The 16,201-nt window shown below is 37.1% G+C and overlaps 1 protein-coding gene across 1 annotated transcript in view; it reads right to left on the bottom strand.

Annotated features, from left to right (window-relative positions):
• Window positions 1-16,201, bottom strand: part of FAF1 (Fas associated factor 1) — a 618,418-nt gene that overhangs the window by 162,527 nt on the left and 439,690 nt on the right. The window contains exon 10 of the mRNA XM_037827260.1: window positions 857-983. Within this exon, the coding sequence (XP_037683188.1) occupies window positions 857-983 (127 nt within the window). The remainder of the gene's footprint in view (window positions 1-856; window positions 984-16,201) is intronic.

Genomic DNA, 16,201 nt, shown 5'->3' with positions numbered 1-16,201 from the left:
TATAAGAAATATATTTAATCAATAAAGAGGAAATAAAATTAAATTTTTGTTTCTGTGATATACTGGAGGGGACATTTACATACTTTGGAAGATTTCATCAAACCAGAATTAAAAAAAACCTCAAAAAAATTTCAAGTTCATAAATTTTGGAAAACCAACTGACAAAATCCTGTGAAGCACTTAAAATATGTGCCAGCCATCAAGTAGGAATTCAATGATTCCTAAAAATAGACATCTTGTGATTAAATTATTTTAAAAAGTCTCAAATTATTTTAAAGAACCTATTAATTGGGAAAGTAATGTTCTTTAGGTAAATATCAGATTTATTTCTGCCTACCAGAGTTCCCTAATTTCATGGACTAGATGAGCCTTTTCAGGACATATTTTAGTGGTCATTTTACATATAGTATTGCTTGTGTTTCTACAGTATGCATTTCCTAAGGTGGAATTCAGGGAGAAAGCACATTTAGTTTACATTTATGCATGAGTACCAGTGAATGGAAAAGTAATATTATTATTTTTAAAACTGATATATCTCATAAGAAGTAGGGAAGCAAGTATAGTCACAGAAAGTACAATTATTAATCAAACTCTAGGCTTAAAGCAAACAGAGAAAAATCACAACTATTTATATATGTGAAACAAACATATTTTTCATGAATTTAACTACAGCATTGGGAATCATTAAGCTTAATGAAATAAAAACTCAGGAGGCTCTGGCTCTATCACTTGTTATATTTTCTCTCTCCAAACCTGTCAGTTAGTAAGAGCTTTTAAAGTTCACTGTTCTTTACAGGTGTGTGCACATTAGGGAGGAGAATTATAATGCTGGATCCAAACAACTATTAATACTCACTCATTGGAGATTTTCTCAGGGCAGTTGAAGCCATGCCGAATACTTCTCCATCATCCACCCCAAATTCTGTAGCATCTTCAAAGTCATCTCCATCACTATCACTAACCATATGAACATCGGTGCTTTGCTATTTAAGGAAAGTCCTGATTAGTTTTGTACTGACTTTAGCAAATCAATTCCAAAATAAGTTATGTAATCACAATAAGAAGTTAGAGTTATAAAAGATTTATCAAATAAGAAGTCATATGCTAGAGTAAAGCCTAGTTCTTTTCATATTAAGCCTCACATACTTTGCTAAACTTGCTGAGATACCTCCTAGACCAAAGGTTGGAGACTGAAGGAAATGAAGGATGCTCATAAACTCAATGGTGACAGGAATTTTTGTCTATTTTATCTTCAGTCTATAGTACACAATTAAATGCCCATAAATATTTGATCAAGAAATGAGGAGATGGGTACAACTGGAGCGATAAGAAACAAAGTAAGCTACATGAGCCTTTCAAAAACCTCACAATAATCTGTATTTGGAAGATAGAAGTAACGGTACCATTTTCAAATTTGCCACATCATGACATCACTGGTTCTCAAATTTCTCATTAGTCAACTATAGTATTAATCTCTGTCCTCACAGTATTATTGGAAGATAATGTGAAATGCACTACATATGAAAGCTCTTTGCATACTGAAGGACATTAAATATGAGATGCAATAATATTGTTTCAATTCAACAAACATTTATTGAGATTTAGTACATGTTAGACACTAAGAAACATGCTCTGAATTTTATTTTCAGCAATATCAGTTGAGATTTAAGGTATTAAAATTAAAAACATCAGCTTCAGAATATGAACTATGCTGCTGGAATTCCTAAAATACTGAGATTTAAAACATTCAAACTGGACGGTGAATACTGACAAGTATTCATGCCTTATGTGAGAAGGGGTTCAAGCAAGATATCAGACTAAATTCCTGCTATTCAACAAGAGTAATTAACAAATTTTATCAAAGAAAGCAAGCACATTCTCTGATCATAATGGAATGAAGCTGGAAAACAACAAAAGCCAGAACTGGAAATTTCACAAATATATGGAGATTAAACTACATGGTCTTAAACAACCAGTGGGTTGAAAAAGAAATTGCAAGAGAAATATCTCGAGACAAATGAAAACAAGAACACAACATATTAAAACTTACAGGATGCAGTGAAGGCAGTGCTGAGAGGAAAATTTATAGCCCCAACCACCTACATCAAAAAGGAAGAAAGAGCTAAAACCAAACACCTAACTGAACAACTGGAGAAACTAGAGAAATAACAGCAAACTAAACCCAAAACATGCGAAAGGAAAGAAGTAACAAACTTTGGAGCATAAATAAATGAAATGGAGAACAAAAAAACAAGAGAGAGCATCAATAAAACCAAAAGTTGGTCTTTTGAGAAGATGAATAAAATTGACAAACCCTTAGCTAGACTGGCAAAGACAAAAAGAGAGAAGACGCAATTAAATAAATTTATACACGACAGAGGAGTCTATTACTATAGATCATAAGCAGATATTATGAACATCTGTATGCCAACAAACTACACAACTTAGATGAAATGGACAATTTCCTAGAAACACACAAACAACATACACTGACTCAAGAAGAAACAGAAGACTTCAACAAACCAATCACTAGTAAAGAGACTGAATCAGTCATCAAAAACCACCCCAAAAGAAACAAGATGGACGAGATGGCTTCACAGGTGAACTTTACCAAGCATTCCAAGAAGTAATAACAGTTCTGCTCAAATCTATTAAAAAATTGAAGGGGGAACACTACCCATGACGGTTAGGTTCATGTGTCAACTTGGCATGGTGATGGTGTCCATGTGTCTGGTCAAGCAAGCACTGGCCTAACAGTCACCGCAAGGACATTTGTGGCTGGTTAATAAACCAGAAGTCTGGTTTATTAAATCATCAGTCATTTGACTACATCTGCGACTAATTACATCAACAAAGGGTGTGTCTTCCATAATGAGAGAATTCAGTCAGCTGGATTTAATCCAATCAGTTGAAGACTTTTAAGGGAGAAAGAGAGAGGACCTTCACTTCTGTTTCGGCTAGCCAGTGAAGCGTTTCCTGAGGAATTCATCGAACACCTTCATCGGAGTTGCCAGTTTGCTGCCTGCCCTATGGAATTTGGACTTGTGCATCCCCACAGTTATGTGGGACACTTGAATAAAATCTTATATTTACAGATATCTCCTGTTGATTCTGTTTCCCTAGAGAACCCTAATACACTACTTAACTCATTCTATGAAGCCAACATCGCCCTAATACCAAACCTGATAGAGATATTACAAGAAAAGAAAACTACAGACCAATCTCTAATGAATATAGATGCAAAAATCTTCAACAAAATCTTTGCAAATCAAATCCAACAGCACATTAAAAGAATTACACACTGCAACCAAGTGAGTTTTACTCCAAGTAGGCAAGGTGGTTTGACACAAGAAAATCAATTAATGTAATATACCACATTAACAAATTTAAAGGGAAAAAAAGCATATGATCATCTCAGTTGACACAGAAAAGGGATTTGACAAATCTAGCATCCTTTCTTGATAAAAACACTTCAAAAATGGGGACAAAAGACTAAATGAAAAAATAGGGTGGGTGGTGGGGGGTGATTTGGGTATTCTCTTTTACTTTTATTTTTTATTCTTATTTTCACTTTTTCTGGTACAAGGAAAATGTTCAAAAAATAGATTGGGGTGATGAATACACAACTATGATGGTACTGTGAACAGGTGATTGTACACTTTGGATGACTGTATGGTATGTGAATACGTCTCAATAAAATTGAATTTAAAACAACAACCAAAAAAAAAAAAAAACAATTTGAAAGACAGGAGTAGAAGGAAACTTCCTTAATATGATAAAGGGCATATATGAAAAAGCCACAGCTAACATAGTACTTAACAGTGGGAGACTATATAACCTTGCCTGTAAGATTGGGAACAAGGCAAGGATGCCCACGGTCACAACAGCTATTCAATATTGTGCAAGAAGTTCGAGCTTAGAGAAATTAGGCAAGAAAAAGAAATAAAAAGCATCCAAATCAGAAAGGGAGAAGCAAAATTTTCACTGTTTGCAGACAACATACTCTTAGATTTAAAAAGCCCTGAAAAATCTACAGCAAAGCTACTAGAGCTAATAAACAAGTTTGGCAAAGTGGCAGGATACAAAATTGATGTGCAAAAAATCAGTAGGGTTTCTATACACTAGTAATGAGCTATTGAAGAGGTAATCAAGAAAAACAATCATTTACAATAGCAACTAAAAAAAAATCAAGTATCTAGGAATAAACTTATCCAAGGATGTAAAGGCCCTGTACACAGAAAACTAAAAAACTTTGCTAAAAGAAATCAAAGTAGACCTAAAAAAATGAAAGACATTCTGTGTTCATGGATTGGAAGGCTAAGTGTCATTAAGATGTCAATTCTACCCAAATTGATCATTCAACACAATACCAACCAAAATTCCAAAGCCTACTTTGTAGAAATGGAAAAGCTAACTATCAAATTTATTTGGAAGGGTAAGAGCCCCCAAATAGTCAAAAACATCTTGAAAGAGGATGACATGGGAAGACACACACTTCCTAGCTTTAAGGTATATTATAAAGCTACAGTGGTCAAAACAGCATGGTACTTGCATAAAGACAGACATATCAAATCCAACTGAATTCAGAAATAGATCCTCAGATCCATGGCCAATTGATTTTTTCTAATGCAATTTTATTGAGATATACTCATACGTCATATAATCCATCTGAAGTATACAATCAATGGCATACAGTATCATCATATGCATTCATTGTTACAATCAATTTTCAAGCCTTTTCATTACTCCAAAATAAAGAAAAAAATATTTTAAAAAATATAAAAAAATTACATAAAGAAATAAAAAAAACACCCAAACCACCCCATACCACCAATTCCCCTTATTATTCATATATATTTTTTGTCATTACTTTATTACTCATCTGCCCATACACTGGTGAAAGGGAGTGTCAGTCACTAGGTTTTCACTATCACACAATAAAAACTATACAGTTATATAATTATTATACAATTAGCATCAAGAATCAAGTCTACTGGATTACCATTCAACAGAATCAGGTATTTCCTTCTAGCTATTCTAATACACTAGCAACTAAAAAGGAATATCTATGTAATGCATAAGAATAACCTCCAGATTGATATCTTGACTCTGAGAGCTCCCAGCCACACTGAAATTTTATTTTGTTTCATTTCTTTTCTCCTTTTTGGTCAAAATGGCATTCTCAATTCCACATGCCAGGGCCAGGCTCATCCCTGGAGTCCTGTCCCTCACTGCCAGGAGACTTACACCCCTCATCACTGATTTTTGATGAGGCTTCCAAGTCATCTGTCAAGTGGGACAGAACAGTATTTCAATAAATGGTGCTGGGAGAGCTGGATATCCATATCCAAAAAGAATGAATGAGGACCCCTATCTTACACCCTATACAAAATTGAACTCAAAATGGATCAAAGACCTAAATATAAGAGCCAGTACCATAAAACTCCTAGAAGAAAATATAAGGGAACATCTTCAAAATCTAGTGATAGGTAGTACTTTTTTAGACCTTATACTCAAAGCACAAGCAACAAAAGAAAAAATAGATAAATGAGACTTCCTCAAAATTGAATACTTCTATACTTCAAAGGACTTTGTCAAAAGGCTGAAAAGACAGCTGACGCAATGTGAAAAAATATTTGGAAATCACGTATCTGATAAGAGTTTTATATCCAGAATACATAAAGAAATCCTACAACTCAACAATAAAAAGACAAACAACCCATTTAAAAAATGGGCAAAAGACATGAATAGACAGTTTTCCAAAGAAGATATACAAATGGCTAAAAAAGCACACGAAAACATGCTTATCTTCACTAGCTATTAGGGAAATGCAAATCAAAACTACAATGAGATATCATTTCATACCTACTAGAAGGGCCGCTACTAAACAAACAAGAAACTACAAGTGTTGGAGAGAATGTGGAGAAATAGGAACACTTATTCACTACTGGTGGGAATGCCAAATCATACAGCTTCTGTAGAAGACAGTGGGCGGTTCCTCAGAAAGCTAAGTATAAAGTTGCCTTATGAGCTGGCAATTCCGCCATTCAGTACATACCAAGAAGATCTGACAGCAAGAATGCAAACAGACACTTGCACACCAATGATCATGGCATTGTGCACAACTACCAAAAGATATAAACAACCCAAGTGCCCATCAACTGCAGAATGGATAAAAAACATGTGGTATATACATATGATGGAATATTATTCAGCAGTAAGAAGGAATGAAGTCCCGAAGCATGCAACAACATGGATGAACCTTGAGGACATTATGTTGAGTGAAATAAGTCAGACACAAAAGGACAAATACTGTATGATCTCATTAATATGAAATAATTGCAATATGTAAAAATCATAGACATAAAATCAAGAATATAGGTTACCAGGAGATAGAATGAGGCTAGAGAATGGGGACTGGTAGCTTAATATGTACAGAATTTTTAACTAAGTTGAATTTAAACATTTGGAAATGGATAGAGGTGATAGTAGCACATTATTGTGAATCTAATTAACAGTGCTGAATTGTGTGTGAATGTGATTGAAAGGGAGATATTTAGAGTCATGTATGTCACCAGAAGGAAAGCAAGAGGTTAAAATATGGGAATGTATAATACAGAGAATCTTATGGTGGACTGTGATCAACAGTACAAATATAAAGAAGTTTGTTCATGAACTAGAACAAATGTACAGCACTATTACAAGGAGTTAATAATAGAGTGGTAGTTGGGAAAAATGTACCTATTGCAAACTATGACTAGAGGTAATAGTAATATGTTAATATTCTTTTATCAGCAGTAACAAATGCACCACACCAATACTAAGGGTCAATAATAGGGGGGAATAAGGGGTATGGGATTTTTTTTTATTTTTTATTTGGAGTAAGGAAAATGTTCTAAAATTGACAATTGCCTTAAAAACAAAACAAAACAAAACAAAAAAACCTTAGAAAATTACAGTATATACAACAGATAAAAGTAGAGCTACTTTGGTTGATGCAGGCACAGGGCTATTAGGCTTTAAGTACCTGGGCTCAGCCTTTTCTTTCTCATATCACTTTGATAATGGGGGAACTCTAAAGGATCTCAGGACTAGTAGAACAATTTTTAAAACTACTCATCTAGTGAGTCTAACTATTTCAATGAGGAAGCCAATATATTTACTTCATTTGGTTCATTATGCTCTGTTTTTCCTCCTTGGGCATAACCAGAATTAATGCCCCAAATCACAATATTTTTTCCTCTTAGTTTTAAGACTTTCTTCCCAATGCTTTGAATAGAGAGGATAATGAAGATATGCTCATTGGATGAATAAATTAATGGTCCTTGTCTTAAGTAGTCTGCTTGCTATTCCGACACCACTAATTCTCACACAAGCTTTGGTTCTACTTGCAATCCTAATCCTACTTGAGTGTTTTTCTCTGGAGAGGCAAGATCTCCTACTGATTTCAGCAACTCAACAGCTTAAAGATTTAAAACCCCTTCAGAGCAGTGAGGGAACCTCCTCTATAAAACAACACATTTAATAGGAACACATCTGTGCCTCAATTCCCTCTGCTTCAGGCAGGCAAAATCTGGAGAATGAAGTTCTCTTTAACTTTGAAGCTCAGTCTCAAACAGCTCAGGATCTAACAGGTACTCTGCATGTATCTTTATGGTGTCTAGTCAGGTCCATAGGCAAGTGGAAAGAAACAAAGGTCCAGTAAGACAAACCTTCTCACATCCCTCACAGACTAAACTGTCAACTCACCCTACACTTAGCCTTGCCTAGTACGCAGTCTTCCCTTTAGGAGGCATCTGGGTAAGGAGAGTTGGGAGACACAGGAGAAAGGAAGAAAGGGAATGTTCTCCACATACTTCTTTCTTTTCTTCACCTTTCACCTTACTCTATCACATCTATAGTTTTCCTCTTAATCCAATATTCAATCAAATAATAGCCCCTTTCTATTTTAATAAGACCTTAATTTTACTAGGACAATGTTTTTAATTTTCTCCATGTGCCTTCATAATCCATATTCATTTTGACTTCACAAAGGACAGAATCCCCAAATCTCTTAAGATCCTAGAAAGTAAAACCCTACAACCACATCTTCAAAGGGAGGTATCTAAAAAGCCGATTTTGTTGAAAAAAGTATATTTCAAACATGAATTATTGAAGTATCTGCAAGAATGAGCTACTTAATTATGTATAAGGAACTCCCAATCTCTTCACATTTTCTTATCAGCCATCTAACAGGTTAGGAAAAGCTTTTTCTAAAAAATGAGATAAACAATCTTTTTTCATTAATGTTTGCTGATGAGAATAGATAATCTCTTGGTTCAGTCATGGCTGCCTTGAAATTCTTTGAATTCAGAGAAGTTATTTATTAAAAATTTTAAAAACAACAAAAAATGTGATTCTGTTCTGGCTCTTTATTCCATTCATTTATTCTCTTTATCATTTCAGAAACAATTCTGAATCCCTATTAAGTGCCACACTGCCAGGACCTCTGTGAAAAATATAGTCTATGCCCTCAAAGAGCTACATATATGACAGATTAATTACAATATTGAGTGATAAGTGTTATGACAGATAAATTCAGAGGAGAGCACCAAATCACTGGAGGTGGGAGGATCAGGGAAAACTTCCTAGAGGTGAAGTTTTTGCTTGAGATAAAAATTTAGACCTCATAATTGAATTAAGGTAAGCTTAAAATTTGAAGCAGATTTTTTTTTTTCTGTAAATGTTCACCCACACTGTTTTGCTTGGAGAGCTCAACAACTAAAAATTCCAGATCGTCGCTTTCAAATTCTGCCTTCCATCCAACACCAGGACTCAATTTTGCCAAATTCTCTGCCACTTTAAAGCAAGGATCGCCTTCCTTCCAGTTTGCAACACCACACTCATCATTTCTGCTCAAGACCTCATCAGAAGTATCTTTAGAGTCCATATTTCTACCAACAGTCTCCTCAAAGTGATTTAGGCGTTTTCTATTGAGCTCCTCTGAACTCTTCCAGAATCTTCCCCTTATCCATCTAAAAAGCCGTTCCCACATGTTTGGTATTTGCAAATGCAGCAGCACTCCACTTCTGGTACCAAAATCTGTCCTAGTTTGCTAATGCTACCAGAATGCAAAACACCAGAAATGGACTGGCTTTTATAAAAGGGGGTTTATTTTGTTACAAAGCTACAGTCTTAAGGCCATAAAGTGTCCATCAACAAAGGGTACCTTTACTGGAGGATGGCCAATGGTGTCCAGAAAATCTGTTAGCTGGAAAGGCACCCGGCTGGCATCTGCTCCAAAGTTCAGGTTTCAAAATGACTTTCTCCCAGGAAGTTCCTGTCTAGGCTGCAGTTCCTCAAAAATCTCACTCTTAGTTGCTCTTGGGGTGTTTATCCTCTCTTAGCTTCTCCAGAGCAAAAGCTCGCTTGGCTGTAGCAAAGCTCGCTCCCTCTGTCTGAGCCTATATAGTGCTCCAGTAAACCAATCAAGGCCCACACTGAATGGGTGGGGCCACAACTCCATGGAAATCATCCAGAGTTATCACCTACAGTTGGATGGGTCACTTCTCCATGGAAACACTCAATTAAAGAATCACAATCCAATCAACACCAATACATCTGCCCACACAAGTTTGTATCAAAGATAACGACGTTTTGGAGGACATAATATATCCAAACCAGCACACACACCTATCATGATCCAGGACTTAGTTAAGAGCCAGGGATACAGAGATAAAACAAGAGCTCAGCCTTCAAAATTTTATTCTAAAAGGGAGATACATTCAGCTGCAAATGTGTCTTATTCAATGAGACAAAAGATACAATTTTAAGTATAAATAAACACTATTGGAGAATAAAGGAGACAATGTTAAGTTACTCTAGGACCATGTGATGGTTAGGTTCACGTGTCAACTTGGCCAGGTGAGGGTGTCCAGATTTCTGGTCAAGTAAGCACTGGCCTAACCACTACTGCAAGGACATTTATGGCTGGCAGATAAACCAGGAGGCTGGCTTATTAAATCATCAGTGAATTGGCTGCAGCTGTGACTGATTACATCAACGAAGGGCATGTCTTTCACAATGAGAGAATTCAATCAGCTGGATTTAATCCAATCAGTTGAAGACTTTTAAAGGAGAAAGAGAGAGAACCTTAACTTCTTCTTCGGCTAGCCAGCATCTCCTGAGTTCATCGAACAACTTCATCAGAGTTGCCAGTTTGCTGTCTGCCCTACAGAATTTCGACTCGTGCATCCCCAGAGTTGTGTGAGACACTTTTATAAAATCTTATATTTACAGATGTATCTTGTTGGTTCTGTTTCCCTAGAGAACCCTAACTAATACAGACCAGTGAGGAAGGTTGTGCAAGGCTTAATACAGATGCTAACATTAACCTATATCTTGAAGGAAGGTATCAATGTGGTAGAGTTGATATCATGTGTACAGAAGATGGGAGTAGAGGGAGTTGGACTGTAGGAAAAAAAACCACACAAAACAAAAAACCATGAGCAAATAATTGATTATTTAAAAATCCTTAAAGAATAGAGAAAAGCAGACTGAATCATTAGCTCTATGTGTAGGAGAGGAGTGTGGATTAGCAGTTGAGGGCAAAATGGTTTGATGGAATTAGATTGTGGTAGCTCATAAATCGGCGTGCTAAGGTATTTGGACTTGACATTGATGAGAATAGGTTAAGTCACAAAAGATTTTAGTGTTCAAAGAAACAACTCTGATGACTGTGTGTATGTGCGTATGTATGTAAGGAGTATGTGTGTGTGTTTGAGGTGGGGGGTGGGATATGGCAGATTAGATTTGAAGACACGAAAAAGGGAGACCTATTTCAAAGATCTGAGTGAGAGAAGCTGACAGCCTGTCCTTAAGCAGTAGCAATGGGGTTGACTGAAAGGGGCAGACTTAAAATACACTTCAGTAGAACTGACAGGAATTTGTGATCAATTAGACTTGGTAGTGAAGAAAATAGAAGAGTAAGATGACATCAAGGCTTCTAAGTTTGGTGACTGACTGGATAGAGAAGGTCAATTCTGGTGAGGAAGGATACTGAGGCCAGTTCTCATACAGAATTAATCTCAGGTAATTATAGGACATTCAGGTAAAAATGTTTAGTAGGCAGCTGAAAAAAATCTCCTCAGAAGCTAAGGAGGAAAGTCCAGCAAAGATTCAGATTTATAAGTAATCAGCATATAGATAATAGTTGAGGCTATAGGAGTGAATAAGATCAGTTGGTTAAAAAATAGAGGGAAGAGGTGGGGCAAGATGGCAGTGTAGGGAGGTGTGGAATTTAGCTAGTCCTCTAGAGCAGCTAGTAAATATTCAAGAACATCAGGAACAACTGTTTAGGGGACATCTGGGACTGGATACACATTGTACCCCAGTCTGGAATAGGTAGAAGGGCCGAGACCACAACATGGAACTGTAGGTAAAGACCCCAAACTGTGGAGCTGGAGCCCCTCTCCACTAGCATAGCAGGCTGAGATGGAACATGTCCCTGTGGGAAAAAAGAAGCAGTTTCTACTAAAAGCAAGGGAAGGCAGCTTAACGAAGCTCCAATTGCAGTTTTAACTAACAAATGAGGACTACTGAAGACAAGCTGTAAGCACAGATAAACCCGGAGAAAGCAGGAAAGGAACCCTGAGGTCTCTCTGTGCAGAGAGGAGGTGGCGCTGATAGAAAAACAAAAAACAAAAAACAAAAAAACAGAGGCTTTTGGAGTCAGCCAAGCTCAGAATATTGGAAAAAGGGCTGTGCCCCAAGAAAACAGGCACATAAAGCCCGGTGCCAACTCTGGCTCTTGACTGGTGAAATCTGGGGGCTGAGGAATGGCTCTGAAAAAGGGATTAAAAAAAAATATATGTATATATATATATATATATATATATATATATATATATATATATATATATATATATATTAAGTAGTTCATTAGAGAATGCCTCAGGCATTTTCAATTGTCAGCACTGACCCAGGCCAGGGTGGAGTTAAGATAGAGAGTCAAAGGAAGAAGTCAAGTGAAGGAGGTAATTCCCTAAAGGGCATATCTTTCCCAAGAAAAGGGGCAGGGCAGGTCCCAACTCAAGTGGTGTTTTAGTTTGCTAATGCTGCAGAATGCAAAACACCAGAGATGGACAGGCTTTTATAAAAAGGGGCTTTATTTGGCTATACAGTTACAGTCTTAAGGCCATAAAGTGTCCAAGGTAACACATCAGTAATCAGGTACCTTAACCGGAGGATGGCCAGTGGCGTCCGGAAAACCTCTGTTAGCTGGGAAGGCATGTGGCTGGCGTCTGCTCCAAAGTTCTGGTTTCAAAATGGCTTTCTCCCAGGACTTTCCTCTCTAGCAAGCTTGCTCTTCTTCAAAACGTCACTCACAGCTGCACTCTATTCAGTCTCTTTGAGTCAGCATGTTTTATATGGCTCCACTGATCAAGGCCCACCCTGAATGGGTGGGGTCACGCCTCCATGGGAGTATCCCACCAAAGTCACCACCCACAGCTGGGTGGGGCACATTCCAAGCAAATCTAACCAGCACCAAAACCTCTGTCCCACAAGACCACAAAGATAATGGCATTCTTTATATAAGACAATACATTCAAACCGGCACAAGTGGTGACCCTCTTTCAGAGAATTCAGACCCCAGGAGCTGGAGGGCATAGATAGTTTAAGTCCTCCCTCTGCCTCAACTTCTGTCTCAACCACGCCCCTGGCAGGGTCAAGGTTTGCTGAGAATTAAAGGCACTGCACCTCTTTAAGCCACTGGGGAATTGTGGGCTGACAATGCCACCAGCTGGGCAGGATAGGAAAAGACTAGAGTCTAGAGGCCTCACAGGAAAGTATGACAATCTGCTGAGTCTTATCCTCAGGGAAACCTGATTCTGAGTAACACCCTCCTCTCGAGACCTGGGCCTTTCTGGTCTGGGAAGATCTGACTGGGGTCAATCATAACTGGGTAGACACTCCTCAAAAAACAAAAACAAAAACAAACAAACAAATAAAAAAACAGGTTCCATATAGGCAGGGCAAGAACCAGAATAACAAGACCTGAAAAATACTGATCAGTTAAATAGAAGCTATGCTAGAGGTCTAGAATAAGTGGACCTGAATGCAAAAGGATAGAGAACAAAGCCAACCAACAAGAAAGCTCTAGGTAACAGAGCTAAACAACCTCTAGAATAAACTAATCAAGGAAATGAGATGCCTAGACATGAACAAAAAATTATGATTCACACTAGGGAAAAAAAGATATGGCCCATTCAAAGGAACAAACTAACACTTCAAATGAGATCAGGAGTTGAAACAACTAATTAAAGGTGTTCAAACATGCTAAATCAATTCAAAAAGCAAATCACAGAGTTGAGGAAAGATATGGCAAAAGAGATTGAGGATAAAAAGAAGATATTGGGAAATATAATGAAGAACTCAAAAGCTTGAAAAAACAAATGGCAGAACTTATGGAAATGAAGGGCACAATACAAGACATGAAAAACACAATAGAGACATAAAACAGCAGATTTGAAGAGGCAGAACAAAGGATTCAGGAACTAGGGGACAGGACAGCTGAAATCCTACACACAAAGAACAGAGGGAAAAAAATAGGAAAATATGAGCAGGGTCTCAGGGAATTGAATGACAACATGAAGCACACAAATAAACGTGTCATGGGTGTCCCAGAAGAAGAAAGTGGAAGAAGGGCAGAAAGAATAATGGAGGAAATAATCACTGAAAATTTCTCATATCTTATGAAACCCACAAAATTACAGATCCAAGAATCGCAGTGTACCCCAAACAGAATAGATCTGAAAAGACCCACTCCAAGACACGTATTAATCAGATTGCCAAATGTCAAAGACAAAGAGAGAATTCTGAAAGGAGCAAGAGAAAAGGAATCCATCATATACAAAGGAAGCTAGATAAGACTATGTGCAGACTTCTCAGCAGAAACTATAGAGGCAAGAAGGCAGTGTTGTGATATATTTAAGTTACAAAAGAGAAAAACTGCCAACCAAGAATTCTATATTCAGCAAAACTGTCCTCCAAAAATGAGGGAAAGTTTAAAATATTTTTAGAGAAACAGACACTGAGAGAGTTTGTGAATAAGATACCTGCTCTACAAGAAATCCTAAGGGGAACACTACAGGCAGATAGGAAAAGACAGGAAAGAGTAGTTTGGAGAAGAGTGTAGAAATGAAGATTATCAGTTAGAGTAAAAAGAGAGAACTTTGAGAGTTAAAGTTGAGAACACAGGTTATCAGGAGATAGAAAGGGTAGTTGGGCATTTGATGCTGAAGGAGTACAGAATGTTCAATAGGATTGATTGTAAAGATACAGAAATAGATAGCACAATGCTATCTGATGGTAGCACAATATTTTAAGTACACTGAAGAAAGCTGAGTGTAAGTGTAGTTGAAAGAGGAAGACTAGGTGCAAGTATGACACCAGAAGGAAAAATAGAAGATAAAGACTGGGACTGTATACCTTAACAAAACCTATATATTGGTTTATTCTAGAGGTTGTTTAGCTCTGTTACCTAGAGTTTTCTTGTTGGTTGGCTTTGTTCTCTATCCTTTTGCATTCAGGTCAACTTATTCTAGGTTTATTATGTACATGATGGTCAATAAATGTACAAATATAAGAATGTTTTACATGAAGGAGAACAAATGTATGTCAACATTGCAAGGTGTTAAAAATGAGATGGTATATGGAAAAACCCAATCAATGCAAATTATAGTCTATAGTTAACAGTAACATTGTAATATACTTCCACGAAATGTAACAAAAGCTCAATGTCAATAAGAGGAGGAAATGAGGGAGAGGTATGGGATTCTCTTTTTTATTTTATTTCATTTCATTTTATTTATTCATTTTTAAATTTTTTATTCTTCATTTTTTTTTCCTCTTCTTTCTTTGCGGAAGAAATGGAAATGTCCTCATATTGATTGCAGTGGCAAATGCGTAACTATGTGATTATACCAGGAACCACTGATTGTTTACTTAGGATGGATTGTATGGGTTGTGAATACAACTGTTTAAAAAATAAACAGAAAGATACAAGTGCTGCAGAAAAATGTGGAGAGAGGGATATACCTATTCACTGTTGGTAGGGAAGTAAAGTGGTGCAGCTCCTCTGGAGGGCAGTGCGGTGATTCCATAGGAGGCTAAGTATAGGGCTGCCATATTATCTGGCAACCCCATTATTAGGCATACACTTGGAAGAACTGAAAGCAGGGATGTGGATGGACAATTGCACACTGGTGTCTACAGCAGCAGTAGTCATGATTTGCAAAGGATGGGGGTGGTCTAAGGGTATATTGACTAATGAATGGTAGTGCTAACTGTGGTGTATACATACAATGGAATATTGAGTGGTTCCAAGAAGGAATGAAGTTGTGAGGCATGGAACTAGGTGAATGAAACTTGAGGGTGGTATGTTGAGTGAAATAAGCCAGAAATGAAAAGATTAATATTATAATGCCTCACTAATATGGAATAACTATAATGTGCAAACTCTGAGAATTGAATTTAAGAGCATAGGTTATCAGGAGAAGGCTCGTTGTAAATGTTCCTAGACTGTAAGCTCTTACAGCAGTCATATCTATTCCTTAGTTGTTATGGTTATTTCTAAATTCCGAGATGCTGAGCTCTTTGTGTATAACCTGGTTGTTCCCTGGAACTTCAAGTATCTGTGTGACACCTGAGACTCAGAGATAGAATTCTGCAGCTATGGAAATCAGCATTATCCCACAGAGCAACTGTTTAAAAAGCTGAAAAAGAGATCAGACTTTAATCAGAGATATGAATGAAGTTGATCTGGTTAGACTAAGGCAAATCAGACTAAAGGGTAATATACAATACTGTGTTTTAAAACTTCAACTTCTGTGTGAGACCAAAGGAAGAGCTGTTTATTTGGTGCAAATTTATATTTTCTGTAGCACACTATATAGTTTAACTTGTATGGTCATTTATTTGAACACCATAATGACATGGAACCTTGAATAGGGAGTGAGATCTTGTTGGTTTGTATAGGTTACTGTGATGCCCTGATACATCCCAGAATAATTTGGGCAGAGAACAGGAAAAGTATTTGCAAAGCCTCCTTGAGGTACTGGGGGAAAATGTGGAAATATTAAACTTCTCCACACGGGGAATTCCTGATATTCTCGCAACTTAATGGGCCAAACCCTCGATCTTGGGGTTTGCCCTTATGAAA

Source organism: Choloepus didactylus, chromosome 2 (assembly GCF_015220235.1).
Source record: "Choloepus didactylus isolate mChoDid1 chromosome 2, mChoDid1.pri, whole genome shotgun sequence".
Classification (NCBI taxonomy): Eukaryota; Metazoa; Chordata; class Mammalia; order Pilosa; family Megalonychidae; genus Choloepus; species Choloepus didactylus.
Note: the sequence above shows the minus strand (reverse complement) of the source record. Positions and strands in the feature narration are given on the sequence as shown.